The 22,948-nt window shown below is 42.0% G+C and overlaps 1 protein-coding gene across 5 annotated transcripts in view; it reads left to right on the plus strand.

Moving 5' to 3' along the window:
- Positions 1-22,948, plus strand: part of LOC106084960 (protein furry) — a 470,149-nt gene that overhangs the window by 144,128 nt on the left and 303,073 nt on the right. For 4 of the 5 annotated variants that reach the window (XM_059360195.1, XM_059360193.1, XM_013248949.2 and 1 more), the window contains one exon: positions 10,138-10,281. The exons of the other annotated variant lie outside the window; for it this stretch is intronic. In XM_059360195.1, coding sequence (XP_059216178.1) covers positions 10,138-10,281 — 144 coding nt within the window. The remainder of the gene's footprint in view (positions 1-10,137; positions 10,282-22,948) is intronic. 5 annotated transcript variants of the gene reach the window in all.

Genomic DNA, 22,948 nt, shown 5'->3' on the forward strand with positions numbered 1-22,948 from the left:
CAGGAGCTTGACCAGGATCGCCACCTCGACATGAAAATGTGGCCACAACAACAACCATGAAGTGGACCAAAATACTTGGTGTCACATTTGACAGCTCTTTCACATTCTCTCCACATGCCATTGCTGTGGCATTGCGATAAGCTCAAAAGTAGAAACAAGGTCGTCAAGTCACTTGCCACCAGCACTTGGGGTGCTGACAAAGAAATCTCGTTGACCACTAACAAAGCAATTGGCCGGTTTGTGGTAAGTTATGTAGCGCCAGTGTGGTCCCGTCATCTACGTTAGACGCAGTGGAATAATAATCAGATCTGTGCAAATGCCGCGACGGGCTTTCTCCTCAGTTCTCATGTGGACCACCTCCATCAGAAGACAAATATCTAACCCGTGCGAAGACATAACTACATGCTGTCTAAGCAATACCTTTTGGGCTGTTGTCGTAGGGACTATCAAAGTCATTATCTTGTTAATAGGTATGTACCGCCCAAAAGCCTTAAGGTGGATCTACAGATCTATAGTGTGACGTTCAGCGCTACAGGAGAGAACCTCTGGATCAAGCGGCATATGAAGCAGGTGTGGACAACTTTCATGTAGGCACGGTAGCAGATGCGGAGACCGACTGCCTTCCACTGCACACCAGAGTAGTTCTGGCTCAATGACGTTCCCACAGATGCAGCCGCCTCAACTCTTACACAGCAAGGCACGGTAGCAGATGCAATGAACAGCTACCGGGTGCATGCAGTCTTTGGAGAACGACCGCCTCCCAAATAAGAATAGTTCTGGTTCAATTACGTTCCTATAGATGCAGCCGCCTCAACTCTTACAGAGCAAGGATTGGTGCCATCGTTCCGTATGTGTGTCCCCATTGTGAGAAGGGACCACACGACATACGTCACCTGTTTAACTGCCCAGCCAGACTGCCATCTGGACATACGCCACCTTAGTCGCAGAGTACTTAGATCTTGATATGTAACAGCACCAAACAGACGAAGAATAGAACACAACACACTGCTTCAACCACAACAACAACTCCCACCTCGACAAAGCAAACAATATTTTGTAGTTTACATATCCAACTGCATCATTGTTGACACAGTTCATTGTTGACGAAACATAGTTCCTGATGTAAATCTTTACCATTGCACTCACGAAATGAAGATAAAATTCTCGGAAAATCTTGCTTACATGTATGTGAATAGAGCATTTAATTACATGAATCAAATACTCAAACGATTCATTACCACAAAATGGGAGCATATGGTTGCATTTGTTAGATGTTAATGCATGCCAGTTGATTGGTAATGCCATTCCTTGGAAATAGTATTGCTTGCATAAACTTTTCATTGGAAATTTTCATAAAATGTGATTTGTTTGACAATTCGAAAGAATAAGCGAGGAAATAGTTAAGGATGGTCGGAAATGGCATTCCACCCCATACCGATTTCAAATTTGCAAATCAAGATTTGTGATACTTTCTCATGACAGTGAGTGCTGTATGATTAAATTTTTAGTTTAATGATGAGTGAAATCATTTTCATAAACGATTCTGTATAGCATAACGCTGAGCGTCTTCTCTTCTATGGGGGGTTTTTATGGCTCAATAGCTTGCAAATGTGGTCTGCATACGAAATACGATATATCATGACGATCGGTTACCGCTAACCCGTGTCGCCACGACGCAGAGCGGGAGAAAATAAAAAAAAATAGTAAAAAATATGGGAAAAATTGCAATTTTAAATTAATAAAATTTGAAGAAAAAAAAGAGATATCTTCGTAACTCTTTTTGAGTTTTGCCTATGAAAGTGTCCTTAAGAAAACCAAATAAATACTGCCCGGCCGAACTTTGGGTGCCTACCACACCGGGAATATATGTAAACCACCTTTCGTCATAATCCGGTGAAAAATTCATATATTTGCACCCATAGTAACTATATGGAAATATGGTCCGGTTTGGACTAAACATCGACACGGACATTGAGTGGTCTAATAAATACAAATCACTATTCAATATTGGTCTTTTTGACAGCTATATCCAAATATAGATCGATCTGAACGATATGGACACGAAATTTCGGCGAAATCGGACAATAAATGCGCCTTTTTTGTGCCCCAGACCTTAAATCGGGAGATCGGTCTTTATGACAGCTATTTCCGAATCTGGACCGATCTGAACCAACTTAAAAAAAAGATGTCAAAGGACCTAACACAACTCCCTGTACCCAATTTCAACGAAATCGGACAATAAATGCGCCATTTATGCGCCCAAGACCTTAAATCTGCAAATCGGTATATATCGCAGCTATATTCAAATCTGGACCGATTTGGGTCAAATTGAAAAAGAATATCGAGGAGCCTTACACAACTTGCTATCCAAAATTTCAGCGAAATCGGATAATAATCGGATGCGGGCCCAAACCTTAAATCGGCAGATCGGTATATATCGCAGATATATCCAAATCTGGGCCCTTTTATGGGCCCAATACCTTAAGTCGAGAGATCGGTCTATATGGCAGCTATATTCAAATCTGGACCGATCTGAACCAAATTAAAAAAAGTCGTCACTGTCGTCACACGAAATCGGACAATAAATGCACCTTTTATAAGCCAAGACCTTAATTCGCCAAATGGGTCTATATAAGGGCTATATCAAGATATAGTCCGGTATAGCCCATCTTCGAACTTAACCTAATTATGGACAAAAAAAATCGATGCAAAGTTTCAGCTTAATATCTCGATTTTTTAAGACTGAAGCGTGATTTAAACAGACAGACAGACGGACATGGCTAGATCGTCTTAGATTTTTACGACGATCAATAATATATATAGACTTTATAGGATCGGAAATGGATATTTCGATGTGTTGCAAACGGAATGACAAAGTGAACATACCCCCATCCTTCGGTGTTGGGTGTAAAAATGAGAAAAAGTGTATATTTTGCATTGTTTGGGCAAAATAAGTATTTTCGATGATTAGTCTTTATTCAGAAAACTTGCTTAAATATCTTAATTTGTACACTCTCCACCATAGGGTGGGGGTATACTAATCTAGTCATTCCGTTTGTATATAAAGGGTGATTTTTTTGAGGCTAGGATTTTCATGCATTAGTATTTGACAGATCACGTGGGATTTCAGACATGGTGTCAAAGAGAAAGATGCTCAGTATGCTTTGACATTTCATCATGAATAGACTTACTAACGAGCAACGCTTGCAAATCATTGAATTTTATTACCAAAATCAGTGTTCGGTTCGAAATGTGTTCATTCACCGTTCAGCGATGAGGCTCATTTCTGGTTGAATGGCTACGTAAATAAGCAAAATTGCCGCATTTGGAGTGAAGACGATTATATTCTTGATCGTCTCGACGTTGTGAGTCGATCTAGCCATGTCCGTCCGTCTGTCGAAATCACGATAGCGGTCGAACGCATAAAGTTATCCGCTTGAAATTTTGCACAGATACTAACTATTGATATAGGTCGTTGGGGATTACAAATTTGCCAAATCGGTATAGATTAAGATATACCTCCCATATACACCGATCTCCAAATTTGACTTTTTGAGTCCTTACAAACCGCAATTTTTGTCTGATATAAACCCATATAAACCGATCTCCCGATTTGACATCTTTAGCGCCTGGAAGCCGCTCCCATATAAACCGATCGCCCAATTTGACTTCTTGAGGCCTAACAAGCCGCAATTTTTGTCCGATTTTTCTGAAATTTTGCACAATAGTGTTCTGTTATGACTTTCAACAACTGTGCCACGTACGGTCTAATCCCATGGCAGCCGGTTGTACGCACCAGATTGACCCGATGGTACCCTCATCGGCAAGGGCTGCCGCCGCAGTGTACGTGTTCGTCTTTTTTCGTCATGGGAGAGGCACATCCCGGAGTGCCTTCTCCGCACGCTTCTGGTCCGTGCCGGGTTTGAAAAGAACCCCGGACCCTGGTTCTATTCGGTTTGCCAGAACCGCCTCCATTATCGGTCGGTGTCGGTGAGATGTAACCGGTGCATGGAGTGGGTACATTTCTGATTTTGCTCTGGCCTCACTTCACTACGAGAGTATGGTCATATTGGTTATGTCGCAAGGTGCTGTGCGAACATAGCCAGCAGTGGGTCACAAGCGTCGTAGTCGTCGCCTTCTGCGTCCTCGTCGTCAGACTATGTGACCCCCGACCTCTCCTGTACGGAAATTTACGCAACGGCGGCATGCCAGCCTAAATATTGCCAGGCCAGTGCCGGGAAGTGTACCGTTCTTGCAGTTAAACTGCAACGGACTCCGTGGTAAGATCGATGAGATTGTGGACTTCATGAGTCGGAAGAGCATATTGGTCGAAGCGATCCAGGAGACAAAGCTGACCAACACCTGCAGCTTGCACAGTTGTCACGGATACAATGTGCTACGATCCTTATCGCTCAAGGAATGGAAGTGAGGGATTGGCCTTCATGATACACCTTTCCGTGCAATGTAGACCTATCTCCCCTGCGCATGGCGCTAGTGACCCCTACATGGATTGTATGGGGATAGCAGTCAGGTCCGGTACTACCGAGATAGAGCTATACAACGTGTACATACCGCCGGTTGGTAGCTGTGTCCTGATAAATAGCCAAGCCTACAACCCCGACATAAGTGGGTTACTATCTGGCCATAATCGTCTGGTTCTAGGGGACTTCAATGCCCATCACATTTCATTGCATTCTCCCCTAGGTAACAACCAGCGTGGCATAGCTTTGGCAGTGCAGATTGAAAGCTCCACGTTTTGCACGGTGAATGAGGATGCCCCCACTAGGATTACGAGGAGGTGCAGCAGCTCGCCACACATCTCCATTGCATCCCCTGATCTCCTGAGTGACGTATCCTGGCAAGCCGTCATCTTTTTTGGGTCAGACCACCTCCCCATAATTCTCACCATCGACCGACCACCCGACTTCATAACCAATCGCCGCTTCAGTGAACTGCCAACCCCCTCTTATGTGCTAGTGAGAGGAAATTCCGAGACATCATGGACGCAGCAGCCGCTCGCTTTATACCAGCCGGTCGAATACCTCACATGCGGCCCAATTTGCCGGCACAAGCAGTGGTACTCGCAGTCGAGCGTGATGGGATTCGTGGTATGGACCCCACTAACCTTAGAATCAGCGAGCTGAATCTGGAAATTAACAGGGTATTCTACGAACATAAGCGGAATTTGTGGCTGGAACACTTGGAGCAATGTAACTTAGGCACCGATGTAGGCAAACTGTGGTCTACTGTTAAGTCACTCCCGAACCCCGGTAGACGGGATGACAGGACCTCAGTTACTTTTGTCGAAATAACCGTGACTGATTTGAAGAGATGCGCCAGGTTTTTCAACTGTCAATTTATTGTGCATCCCGAGAGAGACAGGGCAAGGAGGATAGCCATTCGTGGTCTCCGAGCCGATGAACAGCCATCACAATTTACCGTGGGCGAAGTTACGAATGTCATCCGTGGCTCCAAATCATCTAAGGCGTTGGGCCCCGACGGAATCTCTACATTGATGTTGAAAAATCAGGACTCACCTGGAGTTGAGTACCTTACTACTGTCCTCAACCTGTCTTTGAACACTCTTATAGTTCCCGATTTCCATTCGCCGAGCATGAACATGGATTTCGAAGACTGCACAGCACAACATCACCGCACACATTTGCCGTGGCTTCAATCAGCCCAGGCCGTGTGATAGGACGGCCCTTGTGGCACTGGACCTATCGAAGGCATTCGACACGGTCAGTCATGCCAAATTATTCGAGGACATCGCCAACACGTCCCTCCAGCCAGGCTTGAAACGCTGGGTCGCGAATTATCTGTGGGGTCGCCAGTCATTTGTGGAATATAGGGATAAGAAGTCGAAGCACCATAGTGTTTCACTGGAGTTCCCCAAGGTGGTGTGATATCTGCGGCACAGTTTAACCTCTAACCAGACGGCATGGAGATCGTACCAAATGCGGACGATCGTACGATCACGGCATCAGGCCCCCACCCATTAATGACATCTGCGATAGGTTGAACGTCTACCTCAACGAACTTGCCTCATATTTCTCTGCAAGAAATCTGAAGATATCCGCCATCAAATCTTCAGCCACATTGTTCACTACAAATACGCGTGAGGTGAATACTGAGCTGAATGTGATGGTCGATAAAGAAATGATTCCGACCATCAAGTGTCCCAAAATACTTGGCGTCAGTTTTGACAGCTCTTACCCATTCTCGCCACATGCAACAGCAATCTGCGATAAAGTCAAAAGTAGAAACAAGGACCTAAAGTCACTTGCCGGCAGCACTTGGGGTGCAGACAAAGAAACCTTGTCTCGTCAGCTTTGTGACACGCAGTGGAATAATATTCAGATCTGTCAGAATAGCACCCTCCGAACTGCGACGGCCTGTCTCCTCAGTTCTCATGTGGACCACCTTCATCAGGAGACAAAGAGCTTGCTAGTGCGAAGACATAACTACATGCTCTGTTATCGCGGAACCATCCAAATCATCATGTTGTGGATAGATATCCACCGCCCAGAAGCCTCAAGGTAGATCTACATGATCTAGAACTTCTAGAACAAGCGGCATATCAAGCAGGTCTAAACAACATTCATGCAGACACGGTAGCAGATGCGGTAAATATAGTCCTTGGTAAACGGCCGCCTCCCATTGCACCTGAAGAAATCGACCTCCCCCGACAAACCAGAGTACTTCTGGCTCAATTACGTTCCGGCAGATGCAGCCGCCTCAACTCCTACAGAGCAAGGATTGATGCCGACGTGCAAGATGTATGTCCCGATTGTAACCAGGAACCGCACGATACACGTCACCTGTTTGACTGCCCAGCCAGACCCACTCGCCTCAGACTCAGATCCCTGTGGACGCACCCCTTCTTAGTCGCAGAGTTCCTGGGTCTTGACACTCAACAGAATCCAGCAGACGATAGATAGAACACAATAAACTGCTACAACAACAACAACAACAACGGTCCAAATCAGTCTATAACCTGATGTAGCTCCCATATAAACCGATCTCCCGATTCGAATTCTTGATTCCTTACAAGCAACAATTTTTTCCGATTTGGCTGAAATTTTGCATGCGGTGTTCTGTTGCGACTTACAACAATTTACGGTCCAAATCAGTCTATAACCTGATATAGCTCCCATGTAAGCCGGTCTCTCGATCATCTTTGTTCGGTTCCTAGAAGCTTTAATTAATTCTATTTTGACAGAAGCTTGGTATGTAGAATGAAATTATGCCCTTCAACTAAATTTAGTTTGTATACATGTTTAGCAAAATCCATAATGGAGGGTTCCCAAGATTCGGCCCGGCCGAACTTAGCACGCTATTACTTGTTTCTTTTTTATTTGTGAAGAGGACATATTGTAGATGCTTTATTAAGCGAAATTCGAATAAGATATGTCAGCTTAAACGGGTGCTATATGTGTGTGCCCTCCACCATAGAATGGGGGTATACTCATTTCGTCATTCTGTTTGTAACATCTCGAAATATTCGTCTAAGACCCCCTAGAGAATATAAAGGGTGATTTTTAAGCTATTATCTTTTTGGCAGCGCTGGTTTAATCAGCTCACACACATTTCGTGTTCTATTTCACCATGAATCGTCTTACACACGAACAGCGCTTGCAAATTATTGAATTTTATTTTCAAAATGCATGCTCTGTTAAGGAAATTCATCGTGCGCTTCTTCCATTGAGCGACGAAACTCATGGTGGCATCATTCGAACGTACTTCTTCAAAGAAGATGCGTAACGTAACGTAACTGTGAATGGTGAGCGCTATCGTGAAATGATATCCAACTTCTTTTACCAAAATTAAAGAGCTTGACTTCCATGGCATGTGGTTTCAACAAGACGGTGCCACATGCCACACAGCACGAGTAACAATGGACTTATTCAGAGGCGAGTTCGATGAATTTTTTATTTCACGTGCGGGATCGGTCAATTGGCCGCCTAGATCATGCGATTTAACGCCTTTAGACTATTTTTTGTGGGGCTATGTTAAAGCTATAGATCGTCATGATATTTTAAGTCGGTCTTGCCATGTCCGTCAGTCTGTCCGTCCATCTGTCTGTCTGTCGCAAGCACGCTAGCTTTTGAGGGAGTTAAGTGAGGCGCCTAAAATTTTGTACAAATACTTCTTTTTAGTGTAGGTTGGTTGGGGTTGTAAATTGGCCATATCGGTTCATGTTTTGATATAGCTGAAATATAAACCGATCTTGGATCTTCACTTCTTGAGCCACTAGAGTGCTCAATTCTCATTCTATTTGACAGAAATTTTGCATAAGCCGCTTCGTTAGGACTTCCAACAACTGTGCGAAGTATTGTTGAAATCGGTCCATAACCGGATATAGCTGCCAGATGAACCGGTCTTGGATCTTGACTTCATGAGCCACTAGAGGGTGCAATTCTCATACGATTTGGCTGAAATTTTACATGAAGCGGTTTGTTATGATTTCCAAAAACTGTACTAAGTATGGTTGAAATCGGTTCATAACCTGATATAGTTGCCATATACCGATCTTAGAACTTGACTTCTTCAGCTACTAAAGGGGGCAATTCTTATTTGATTTTGTTGAAATTTGACTTAAGGTCATCTGTTATGAGTTCCAACAACTGTGCTTAGCATGGTTTCAATCGGTCCATAACCGGATATAGCTGCCAGATGAACCGGTCTTGGATCTTGACTTCTAGAGCCACTAGAGGACGCAATTAGTATTCGATTTGGCTGAAATTTTGCACGAGGTGTTTTATTACGACTTTCATCAACTTTGCTAGGTATTCTGATATAGCTGCCATATAAACTGATCTTTGATCTTGACTTCTTGAGCCACTAGAGGACGCAATTCTTGCAATCCGATTTGGCTGAAATTTAGCATGAGGTGTTTTGTTATGACTTTTAACAACTGTGCGGAGAGTGGTTCAAATGGGTACATAACCTGATACAGTTGCCATATAAACCTATTAGTCATCTACAGGGCGCAGATCTTATCCGATTTGGCTGAAATTTAGTACAATGCCTTCTTCCATGACATTCAACATTCGTGTCATATATGGTCTGAATCGATCTATAGCTTGATACAGCTCCCATATAAACCGATCTCCCGATTTTGCTTCTTGAGCCCCTACAAGGCGCAATTCTTATCCTATGGTCTTCAACATTCAATTCATTGATGATCCGAATCAGACCATAACTTGATATAGCTCCAATAGTATAGCAATTCTTATCCATTATTCTTTGTTTGCGTAAAAAGGGATACCGCGCAAAGAACTCGACAAATGCGATCCATGGTGGAGTGTGTATACGATTCGGCCTGGCCGAGCTAAGCACGCTCTTGGTTGTTTTTTAATAAAAAAAATTGGAAAACCCCCTCGAGTTATCAAATTCCAAAGCCCAGATCCTCCTTTTGGGCACACACATGTAGCCTCCACAAAAAATTTTCTAACAAATGCCGATGTGGAAACTATTTTTGCCCAAAATGGGCATTTTGGGGATTTTTGTACAAATATTCGGGCACAATTTATTGTTAAGATTTTAACGCACTTTTATCTGCAAAATTCAATAAAAGTTATTAAGATCTCTTTATTCGTTTATGCCTGCCAGGGGCCTGCCAAGATGTTCCCGGATCGCCTAGGGCCTTGAAATTTTGCACACCTCAGCTTCAACCATTTCAAAGACTTATCTTAATCCGTTCTCAAATGGCATATTTGTTTCTTTTTTTTTTTTTATTTTTCACCCACGGTGCGGATGTGGCCTATTCGTTGTTTCAACAAATCTATCACACATAGACTTTTAGACTAGAAATTCATGTTGGATGTATGTGTTTTCGTTTCATTTTTGGGTTTCACATTCAATTTAAATGCTCATTTCAAACCTTTATCCTTCCTTTGTCTCTCACCACTAAACTACACAGACCCACTCACATACACACATGGACATCAGACACACATTTGTGTTGTTAATAACTTTTTAACATTATTGTTATTATAATTTGTTTTTTTTTATGGAATATTTTCGTTGACCTGTTTGTTGTGTTTTTTTGGTTTATTTCTTTGATTTGTTCCTTAAAAACTTCTGTTAACTTTGTTTTTGTTTTTATGAAAAAAAAAAAATACAACATTTTAGTTTACAAGACCAATCGGATTCACGTTCACTCTCCGATTCGTTGGACAATATACCCTCGAATGTCTTTGGACCGGAAGGAATCGTAACACGGTTCACCCTGCCGTTATCGTATGGTCGTAAAGAGGCGCGACAAAAACGTCTGGGGTAAACTTTTTCATTTTAATTTAGGCATTAAGCGTAAATATTGTAAGAAAATTCCAATGAAAAACAAACAAAACAAATTACGGATGTACACAAGTTTTTGTTTTTGTTTTTGTCTTTGTTCTGGTTTGGTTTGTTTTGTTTGTTATTTTGCAACAAAACAAAAACAATTTGGTTAAAAAAGGACAATTCCAACGCATTCGCATTAAAACCCAAAATAAGTTAGAGGCTGAAGCTGAAAGTGAATGGAATAAGAGTATGAAAAATCCCAACACAATCCTCGCCATTTATTCAAGATTTGCCTTAAGATAAATTTGAGTGTGTGTGTGTGTTTTACCATTGCTTTTTTTTGCTTTTCCCCAGAGATGTTTTTTTGTTCTTCTATTGAATTTGTTAAAGTAGATTATGTTGATTAGCTTTGTTGGACAAACACTTGGCAAGTAGTTTTCGTACAATTGGTTCAAGTTTTGTTTTTAGTTTTAGAAGCTCGTTCAAATCTTTCAATTCTTTTTAAATGTTTGGGTAATTCGAGGAATCTTGTAAACGTTTAGACAATTAAGAAACCCCGAAGGCAATCATTGTCGTATTTTTAAAAGATTTTGAAGGAATTTATATACCATTAAAGAATGTGATATAATTTGTTATTTTAATTTAACAGCAAATGATATCAGCATTCTATTCAACATTAAAATCAAAACTTTGATTGAAATTGAAGAAACGCAGCAAGAGAAACAAGTAAAAGCGTGCTAAGTTCGGCCGGGCCGAATCTTATATACCCTCCACCATGGATAGCATTTGTCGAGCCTTTTCCACAGTATCTCTTTTTAGGCAAACAAGGGATAAAAGAAATGAATTGTTTGTTATTGGAACAATATCAAGTAATGGTTCATTTCGGACCATAATTGAATAATTGAGACCATAGTAGTAGTCTTTGTGTAAAATTTCAGCCAATTCTAGTAAGAATTGCGCACTTTAGAGGCTGAAGAAGTAAAATAGGGAGATCTGTTTATAGGGGAGCTGTATTAGGCTATAAACAGATTCATAACATATTCGACACGTTTGTTAAAGGTCATGAGAGAAGCCATTGTAAAAAATATCAGGCTCAAGAGTCAAGGATATGGAACGATTTGAACCATACTTAGCACATCAGCTGAAAGTCATAACCAAACACCTCATGTAATTGGATAAGAATTGTGCCCTCTAGTGGCTCAATAAGTCAAGACTCCAGATCGGTTTATATGACAGCTATATCAGGTTATGGACCGATTTAAACTATTCTTGACACAGTTGTTGAAAGTCATAACAGAACACCTCATGCAAAATTTCAGCCTAATCGGATAAGAATTGTGCCCTCTAGCGGCTCAAGAAGTCAAGATCCCAGATCGGTTTATATGGTAGCTATATCAAAACGTGGACCGATATAGCCCATTTACAGTCCCAACCGACCTACACTAATAAGAAGTATTTGTGCAAAATTTCAAGCGGCTAGCTTTACTTATACAGACGGACATGGCTAAATCGATTTGAAATATCATGACGATCAATAATATACAATATATAAATACTTTATGGGGTCTTAGACGAATATTTCGAGGAGTTAAAAACAGAACGACGAAATTAGTATACCCCCATCCTATGGTGGAGGATATAAAAATACTTTGAATAGATTTATCGCATACCCTTATTTTTATACGCACCACCATAGGATGGGGGTATAGTTAGGTTAGGTTAGGTTTTAGTGACAGTTTACCATCAGACTAACTAAGACGTTTACGTTCATTGTGATACCACAAGAACAGAAGAAGGAAGATGCCTTCCAGTTCCTACCGTTGAACCATCCAAAAGCAAAAGTTCACATCCACTAAATCAGACAGGTTCTCTAAGAAATGAGAACCTAAAGTGAATCTCCTTCTGACTGCTAGTGCGGGACACATAACCAGAAGGTGTTCTATAGTCTCTTCTTCTTTGATGTCCTCACAGCTTCTGCAATAGTCGTTGCTGGCAACCTTCAGTCTGTCAGCATGTTTTCCGATTAGACAGTGACCTGTCATGACGGGCATAATGACTGAGACGTCTGTTTTAGCCAATGACAGCAAAGCGGTAGAGTCTAGATTAGGCCACATAGTTTTGAAATGCGTACAGCCTCCTCTTTGTGACCATGTATCATTCGTTGTCCTTCGGGCTTGGTCCTGAGAACTTAGCTTACATGTCGCTAGAGGCATGCATACCCACAGATTCCAGTATGCCTGGAAGGTGTAGTGTAGTTCCTTGTCCGCTTTACGATTCTCTGTGGCCCGGCACCCAGAACTGTGCAGCAATCTCGTTGAGAGATCTGCGACAGTCGAGGGCGATTTTTGTGTTCAGAAATAAATACGTTTTTCTGGGATTTAATGGCTGCCTGGCCTGAAGATTTTTATGGCAATCGTCGTAATGACATTATATCTTAGCCATTCCACCACTTCCTTAATTATCCTTACAATTAGAAACAATTAGAAAGCTCCTTTAACCTCACGGCAGTATGTATAGCCACAATGTCCAGAAGCATAATATGTAAATTCAGTCCATCAGATGGTGTCGTCCTCAGTGCGACTGTTATGCGCAAACAAGGCAACTTTTGGATCCGGTTAAGTATTGAACAGTAGGCGGGCTTTTGAAGCGCCGTCCACCAGACCACAACACCATATAGCACAACACAAGTCTGACAACTGCAGTGTATACCCAATGCATGACACGGGATCTAAACCCCCCAACTTTTGTCAATGGCTCTCTTGCAGGTGTATAGGGCAAGTGCAGTCTTTCTTGCCCTTTCCAAAATGTTGGATTTAAAGTTTAATTTCCTGTCCAACAAAACACCATATTTTGCGCTTTCTATAAATGAAACATTCTCTCCTCCCAGACAGACAGTTTCCACTGTAGGCAACTTGTGGGATGGGGGTATAGTAATCTAGTCATTCCGTTTGTATCGCCTCATAATATTGAGCTATGACCCTATAAAGTATGGATATTTTTTATCGTCTCGACATTCTGCGTCGATTTAGCCATGTCCGTCCGTCCGGCCGTCTATCGAAATCACGATAGCGGTTGAACGCATAAATTTTGCACAGATACCTTCCATTGATGTAGGTTGTTGAGGATTGCAAATGGCCTATATCGGTTCCGATTTGGATATAACTCCCGATAACAACCGATCTCCCGATTTGATTTCTTGAGTCATTGCAAGCCGCAATTTTTGTCCGATTTGACTAATATTTTGCACGCGGTGTTCTGTTATAACTTCGAACAACTGGGTCAAATACGGTCCGAATCGGTCTATAACATGATATAGCTTCCATATAAACCGGTCTCCCGATATGATTTCTTTAGCCCCTGGAAGCAGATAGTGGTCTGTTATGACTTCCAACAACTGTGCCCCAAGTACGGTCCGAATCAGTCTATAACCAGATAAGCTTCCATATTCAGCCTGGCCGATCTTAGCACGCTTTAGCTTGTTATTTTGTCTCGCTGGTGGTGTGGAATCTTTGAAAAATTTATTCAGCCCGCAATAAAAAGCATGCAAAATTTCTACGTTCTAAACCATACCCCCATCTCCTATCCCCACGTAACTATCAGATGGTATAACGTCACGGGGGGCCGGCTCAATTATAGCCTTGCTCCACTTTCTCAGACACAATCGGCACTTTGCTATCTCTATGTTGCTTTTAACGTCTTTCGGGCGATCTCCATCGTTGATACTCTCCCAGACCTACGAATGGCCTTTCTTGGCGTGCTTCTGTCTTAGAGTACTCTCCTATATATATATATTGGAATGTTCCCTAGCAAGCACATCAAAGGGGATCATCCCTGCTACCACGTGAGCTACGTCGCATGAGATGGTTCTGTCGCATGATACGGCTATAAAAAGTAGGTCCGTTATCATAGAGCACCACATAGGCTGGAACTTTGAGCTCCGACTTGTGTGGTGTCCATCGTTATCACGGAAAGCTTAGCTGAAAGCTACCGGGCGCGTCCACAGGTTGCGAATGGTGGAAAGCTCCGTTTTTATGCGGAGTAGCTGCAAATGCAGCCGCGGGCAGTCAGCGATTTTCGGGAAGAGAGTCTCAGTGAGGAGTCAGATGGTACTGGCTCTTAGTTAAATACGAGTGCCAATGATACTCGAGATGACAAGGCGAGTTATTGGCGCCTTCAAATAACCAATGGCCAACATCAGCGTCTGCTCCCAGGTAAGGAGCGGCTGGAGGCGAGCGTCTGATCTTGGAGCAAGCGGCTTGCCACAACGAGGGATACATGTGCAATCCCACAAAACCCATACGGTTGGGGCGCTGGGCCAGTAACCTGCCCCCCGAAAACTATGAGAACTACTATGAGAAACAAAAGGAATAGTAAAAACGGACCCCCCAACGTTGAAGACCCACGCAAACGAAAAAGGACCATGATTTGCGGATCTGCACTTGGAATGTTCGCACTCTTTATGGAGATTTGTGGTTAATCGGAGATTGAAACACCATGTATCCAGCTTTACTCCGGTGGATGAGAGGCTAGCCAAAATCCGCATAAAAGCCAAATTCTTCAACATCAGTCTTATTTGTGCCCATGCCCCGACGGAAGACAAAGACGAGCAGACCAAGGATATTTTCTACGAGCGCCTAGAGAGAGAATATGACCGCTGCCCCGCCCATGATATTAAAATCGTTCTGGGAGATTTTAATGCGAAAATAGGGAAGGAAGACATTTTTGGTCCAAAAGTCGGAAAGTTTAGCCTCCACGAGATAACGTCCAGTAATGGGTTGAAGCTGATAGATTTCGCCGCGGCAAAAAACATGGTAGTTAGTAGCACCAGATTTCAACATAAAAATATCCATAAAGCCACATGGCTGTCACCCGATCAAAACACGAGAAACCAAATTGATCACGTTGTGATAGATGAAAGGCATTCATCCAGCGTGTTAGATGTACGATCGATCCGTGGAGCGAATATAGATTCGGATCATTACCTTGTTGCAGCAAAGGTTCGCACCCGTTTGAACATGGCGAGGAAAGTACGATCTGACACTGCACGGAAGCTGGACATTGAAAAGCTGCAGATACAACAAATGGCAGCGGCATACTCCACTCGATTGACCCAACTGCTTGATGAAAGCACTCCTTGTTCCGATGATATAATTGGGCAGTGGCAAACTATTGCCCACTCCATGGAAAATGCCGCGAAATCCGTACTTGGGTACCGAAAGCCTCCTCCAAAAAATCCATGGTACGACCAAGAGTGTCGAGATGCTACTGAAGCCAAGAATACGGAATATAGAGCAACCCTGCAATCAGTAGCAACGCGCCAGATGAATGAGAGGTATCGGGAGAGAAGGAGAGAGGAGAAACGTCTATTCCGCAGAAAGAAAAAGGATATGGAAAGACGTGAGTGCGAGCGAATTGAGATGTACAGGAGTCAGAATGAAGTCCGGAAATTCTACCAAAGAATTAAACACCAAACCGATGGCTTTGGTGCAGGCACATCCTCCTTCAGAGACAAAGAAGGAAATCTGGTAACTGACACAGACAACATGCTGAGGATATGGAAAGAACATTTTACCCAACTGCTAGTATCCGATGTTGGCGGCGAAGAGGATACCACAGAACCAATCCCTGATGATGGTATAGAATGTTTACCTCCTAGTCAGAATGAGGTCCAAGTAGCAGTAACCCGACTAAAGAACAACAAGGCAGCAGGAGCCGACGGGGTACCCGCTGAACTATTTAAGACCGGAGGCGACACGCTGATAAGGCGTATGCATCAGCTTATCTGTGCAATCTGGCTAGAAGAAGGGATACCCGATGATTGGAACCTCAGCATACTATGTCCCGTACACAAGAAAGGAGACAAGACGGAATGTGCCAACTACAGAGGAATAAGTCTCCTCCCCATCGCATAGAAGATACTCTCGAGCGTACTGTGTGAAAGATAAAAACCAAAATTCAATGAGATAATTGAGCCCTATCAATGCGACTCTAGACATGAGCAATTCAAATTCTGGAAAAGTCCCGAGAAGGACAAATCAATACCTACCACATCTTTGTTGACTACAAAGCCGCTTTCGATACTCCTTTACGTTCAAAGGTATTTCAAGCCATGTCCGATTTTGGTATTCCTGCAAATTTAATAAGACTCTGCAGGATGACACTTGCTCAAACATGTTCTTCAGTAAGGATAGGAAAGAATCTCTACGAACCATTTAATAGCAAACGAGGTTTTAGACAAGGAGACAGCCTATGGTGTGATCTCTTTAATATCCTGCTGGAGAAGATTATACGAGATGCAGATGTGAATAGATATGGCACACTAATCACAAGAGAACACATGCTACACGCCTATGCCGACGATATCGATATCATAGGTCGGTCACCGGAGATAGTAACTGCAGCCTTTGAAAGAATCGAAAGAGAGTCAGTGAAAATGGGTCTGGCAGTAAATGGAGATAAGACGAAATGGATGTCTTTAACTCAACAGCGAAGAATAATACTGGCAAACAGATGCTACTTTGAACTAAGTAAGCAGTTTAGAAACAAGGCCACCTCTCGACACTGATATTACCCGTGCTATTATATGGTTCTGAAGCATGGGTACTTGTGAAAGCAGATGAGGCAGTGCTTGGAGTATTTGAGAGAAAGATTCTTCGTAAAATATATGGACCAGTTTGCGTTAGCGGAGAATATAGGCAACGTATGAACCACGAGCTGTATGAGCTGTATGACGACGATAGCATAGTTACACGCATCAAAATACAACGGCTGCGTTGGCTAGGTCATGCTGTCAGAATGGATGAAGAAGGTCCAGCAAAGAAGTCTTTTGAAGGCAAATACGGTGGTACACGCAAAGCGGGGAGACCAAAAGCCCGATGGAAGGATCAAGTTGTGGGAGACACCTCGAAACTTGGTGTCAGAGATTTTAGAATGAGCTCAGAAGATCGAGGCGCTTGGAACGCTATTGTACGTTCGGCTAGTGGAACAAATATTCTGTCATAGCCAATTAAAGTAAGTAAGTAAGTTATCATAGAACTTAAGTTTCAATCGGAAAGCATTCATTGATATGTGAGAAGTTTGCCTCTGTTCTTTAATAGAATGAACACTGCGGTACAGGTTATTATAACTCTGTGCATTTGTTTGCAACGCAAAGAAGGGTAAGAGCTACACCCATCGATAAGCATACCGATCGGCTTAGAATAACTTCCTGATTCGATTTAGCTATGTAGGTCTGTCCGTCTGTCTGTCTGTCCATGTACTCTTGTAATCAAGGTATAGGTGGCATTTGTTGTCCGATTTTTATAAAATTTTGCACAAGTCCCTTTTTTGGTCCAAGGACGAACGCTATTGATTTTGAAAAAAAAAATCGGTCCAGATTTAGATATAGCTCCCATATATACCTTTCATCCGATATGCCTTTTAAAGCTATAGAGGCCACAATTTTGGACCGATCCTTACAAAATTTGGAACAAAGTGTTTTTTTACGCCCCAATATGTGTTCAAAATTTCATTACAATCGGATCAGATTTTGATATAGCTTCCATATATATCTTTCATCCGATTTGACCTATTAAGGCTGAAGAAGCCACAATTTTAGTCCCATATTTACCAAATATGGCATGAAGAGGTTTTTGTGATGACCCAATATATGTGCAAATGTTCATCAAAATCTGATCAGATTTAGATATAGCTCCCATATATATCTTTCATCCGATATGGCATTTAAAGCTGGAGTAGCCACAATTTTGGACCGATCCTTACAAAATATAACATGAGATGTTTTATTTTACGTTTTAATACCTGTGCAAAATTGATTTAGATTTAGCTCCCATATATATCTTTCAGCCAATATTGCATTTTAAGTCTGTAAAAGTCACAGTTTTGGTCCGATCTTTACACAATTTAGCATGATGTATTTTATTTATGTTTTTATGAAACTTGGTTAAAATTGAGATATGGGTTCCATATATCTCTTTCATTCCATAAGGCTGTAGTCGCCACCATTTTGATTCGAACTTTATAAAATTAAGCGTGAGGTGTTTAACGTCTTAGCACGTGTGCTAAATTTCATTTAAAGTCGGTCTAGATTTAGATATATATCCGATATATCTTTCATCCGATATGACGCTTAAAGTCTGTAGTAGCGACGATTTAAGTCCTATCGAAAAAAATCTTACAAGGTTCTATTCAGTTTTTCAATCGGTTTCATATATTGAAAATAGTATGTATGTTGACTCGGTGGTGTTGGGTATTATATAGTCGGCTCCGCCTGACTTTTGCCTTTCCTTGCTGGTTATATCTTCCGATTTGACTTGTGGTCGATCTCCTGATTTGACTTCTTGATCCCCTGGATGTCGCAATTTTTGTCCGATTAGGCTGAAATTTTGCACATAGTGTTCTGTTATGGCTTCCAACAACTGTGCCAAGTACAGTCCACCCAAATTGGTTTATAATATATATAGCTCCTATATAAACCGATCTCCCGATTTGTTTTCTTGAGTCCCTGGAAACCACAATTTCCATCCGGTTTGGCTGAAATTTTGCACATAGTGTTGTGTTATGACTTTCATTTACTGTGCCTAGTACGGTCTGAATCGGTCTATCACCCATATATCCCATATAAACCAATTTGGCTGAAATTATGATCATAGTGTTCTGTTATGACTTTCAACAACTGTGCCAAGTACGGTCCAGACAAAGCTCCCACATTTTAACAGAATCCATGGTTGTGGGTTCCCAAGATGCGGCCCGACTGAACTTGGCACGCTTTTACTTATTGTCCCTAAGATCGTTGAAAACTAGTTTTTGCCATTCAAACATTGATACCTCCACTACTTTTCCCGGTATGGAGATTTTGGGTATTTTTATCAAGATATCAAGGCGAAGAAGCATAATTATATCATCTATAAAACGCTGCGAAAACTAGAAGAATATCTTTTTGTTATTGAATGAGATTTTGAGTTTGAATGGTAGTTGTTCATTTTGGATTTTATCCAACTAATACGGCTTAAACGTAGTACATACGATATTATGTCTGTTGGTCTCGCCAATCTCAGTGCTGCGTTCCCTGTTTTTTTTTGTTTTTAATTTCCAAACTCTTAGACTGTCAACTCTGTACTATAGCACAAAAGAAGCTACGCAACTACCTGAAAGTTTATTGAATTCAAGTTAATAGGAATACGTGCCGGAAAATTCTCCAGTTATATGCCATTGTATGCCTCCCTTCAACCTCAACACCAATCCTAACATACATTTTCTGTTAGTTATATCTCCAATTGAACAAAATCCTTTTTTATCGTTTATGAAGTTTCATTATTAATTAATTGGTACTTTATTGTAATTGGAATTTTAATTAAATGATGAAAAAACCCCCCCAAAAAAAAAACAATCATTTCTTGGGGTTGAACTCATTTTACCAGGGCATTTGCAATGAATTGGGGACGTTTAATTTAAATAATTTAGATTTTTTAACAATTAAAATTGAATTTGAATTTAAAAGGGCTTTGAATTAATACTGCAGGGACAGCTGCAGTAACATAGTATACGTGGTCCCAAACCTGCAGAAGATTTGAATAAGAACAAGTAAAACGACGTTAAGTTCGGCCGGACCGAACTTTGGAAACCACCACCTCGGGTATATATGTAAACCACCTTTCAATAAAATCCGGTGAAAATTGCATACCTTATGTCCCATAGCAGTTATATCGAAATATTATCCGATTTGGACCAAATGCTAATAAGTGCAAGTCATTGTTTAATTGTGTATAACAAAATATTGGTCTTTTTAGTAGCAATATCTAAAAATAAACCGATCTGAACCATATACAACATGGATGTCGAAAAGCCTAACATAGTCAATGTGCCAAATTTCAGTTAAATCGGATTATAAGTGCGCCTTTTTTGGGGCCAAGACTTTAAATCGAGATATCGGTCTATTTGGCAGCTGTATGTAAATCTTGATCGATCTAGACCAAATTGTAGAAATATATGGAGGGGCTTAACTTAACTCCCTGTCCCAAATTTCGGCAACATCGGACAATAAATGCACCTTTTATGGGCCCAAAGCATTAAATCGAGAGATCGGTCTATAAGACAGCTATATCCAAACCTGGACCGATCTGAGTGAAATTGAAGGACCTAACACAAATTGTCGAAGGACCTAACACAACTCACTGTACCAAATGGCGGCGACATCGGACAACAAATACGATTTTGATGGCCCCAAAACCTAAAACCGAGAGATCGGTCTATATGGCAACAATATCCAAATCTGGATCGATCTGTGCCATAATGCCGAAGTATGTCAAGGGGCTTAACTTAACTCACTGTTCCAAATTTCGGCGATATCGGACAATAAATGCGCCTTTTATGGCCCTTAAACCTTAAATCGAGGGATCGGTTTATATGGCAGCTATATCCAAATCTGATCCGATCAGAGCCAAATTGAAGAAGGATGTCGAAGGGCCTAAGACAACTCACTGCCTCGAATTTCAGCAAAATTGGATAATAAATGTGGCGTTTATGGGCCTAACCCCTTAAATCGGAGGGTCGGTCTATATGGCAGCTATATCCAAATCTGGACCGATCTGGGCCAAATTTAACAAGGATGTCGAAGGGCCTTACGCAACTCACTTTTCCAAATTTCAGTAAAATCGGATAATAAATGTGGCTTTTATTGGCCTAAGACCCTAAATCGGCGGATCGGTCTATATGGGGGCTATATCAAGATATAGTCCGATATAGCCCATCTTCGAACTTAACCTGCTTATGGACAAAAAAAAAAAAAAGAATCTGTGCAAAGTTTCAGCTCAATATCTCTATTTTTGAAGACTGTAGCGTTATTTCAACAGACAAACAACGAAATCAAATGCAAATTTGCCCATGAACATTTCTTTTAGAAATAGGGGCAATTTTCTCACCTTTCAATGAGTGCAGCCCGATTCAAGTTTTAGCTCAATGGTAAGGTATCTCCATTTTATAATCGAGTCCGAATGACAAACCGACACCACTTTGGGCAGAAGTTTAAACATGGCAAAATATTTCACAATTATCGTCAGTATTGGGAGGGGATAACCACCGTTGTAACTCTGATGTTCTCGCCAGGATTCGGACATGTCAAACTCTCCGTTACGGTGGCCTCCAACGATATCACCACGCATCAAATTCAACAAATAAGTAAAAAATAAATTCAGCAGGCCCGAACTTTGGAACCCACCATCTACGATGTATGGAAACAATATTTCGTTAGAAATAGCAGTTATATATCAAAATATGGTCCGATCTATACTAAACTCAGCACAATTCACTGTTCAAAGCTTCAGCAAAATCTGGTTATAAAAGAGTCTTATATGGGTTCAAGCCATACAACGGTAGACCGATACATATAAACGCTATATCCTAATATGACCCAATCTGTTGAAGAGGATGTAAGATCTGAAGATATCTGCCACCAAATCTTCAGCCACATTGTTCACTACAAATACGCGTGAGGTGAATACACATGCAACAGCAAATTTCGATAAAGTCAAAAGTAGGAACAAGGTCCTCAATTTACTTGTCGGCAGCACTTGGGGTGCAGACAAAGAAACCTTGTTGACCACGTTCAAAGCAATTGGCCGGTCTATGGTAAGTTATGCAGCGCCAGTGTCGTCTCGTCAGCTGTGTGACACGCAGTGGAATAATATTCAGATCTGTCAGAAAGGGGCCCTGCGAATTGCGACGGGCTGTCTCCTCAATTCTCATGTGGACCACCCCCATCAGGAGACAAAGATCCTGCGAGTGCGACGACATAACTACATGCTCTGTCATCGCAGAGGCCATCCAAATCATCATCTTGTGGATAGGTATCCACCGCCCGGAAGCCTTAAGGTAGATGTACATGATCTAGAGCGTGAGATTCAGCGCTACAACAGAGAACCTCTAGATCAAGCGGCATATCAAGCGGGTCTAAACAACATTCATGCAGACACGGTAGCAGATGCGATAAATAGCTACCGGGTTAATGTCATCCTTGGAGAACCGCCTCCAGTTTCACCTGAGGAAATTACTTCCCCCGGCAATCCAGAGTAGTTCTGGCAGATGCAGCCGCCTCAATTCCTACGGAGCAAGGTTTGATGCAGACGTGCTAGATGTATGTCCCTATTGTGACCAGGGACCACACGACACACGTCACCTGTTTAACTCTCCAACCAAACCCACTCGTCTCAGACCCAGATCTCAGATCCTTCTGTACGCACCCCATCGTAGTCGTAGAGTTCTTGGATCTGGATACTCAACAGCATCAAGCAGACGAAATATAGAACACAAAAAACTGGTACAACAACAGCTTGTCTTCTGAGTCCACCAAGAGTTCATTCTCACAAGATCCATTCGATCTTGTCATAATGAGTTTCCTTGCGCATCCAGGGGCAGTTGAGAAAGAGTGGATCTACTCTTCCGCAGGACACTGGAGATTTGCGATGTGGACGATTCCTCATTCATTTGCTTCTACTGTTAAAGCATCTTTTGAGTTTCGTCCTACCAAGCTGGGGCACTCCTTAAGGCCATTATAACCGGGTGACTCACCCACACAGGGCTCGTCGGGTCCCGTTTCTACGCATTGCCCACCTGTTTTGATTGTGGCAGGGGTATTTTTAGTCTCTTGCAATCCGTCAGACCTTAG

This window comes from Stomoxys calcitrans, chromosome 1, assembly GCF_963082655.1.
Source record: "Stomoxys calcitrans chromosome 1, idStoCalc2.1, whole genome shotgun sequence".
Lineage (NCBI taxonomy): Eukaryota > Metazoa > Arthropoda > Insecta > Diptera > Muscidae > Stomoxys > Stomoxys calcitrans.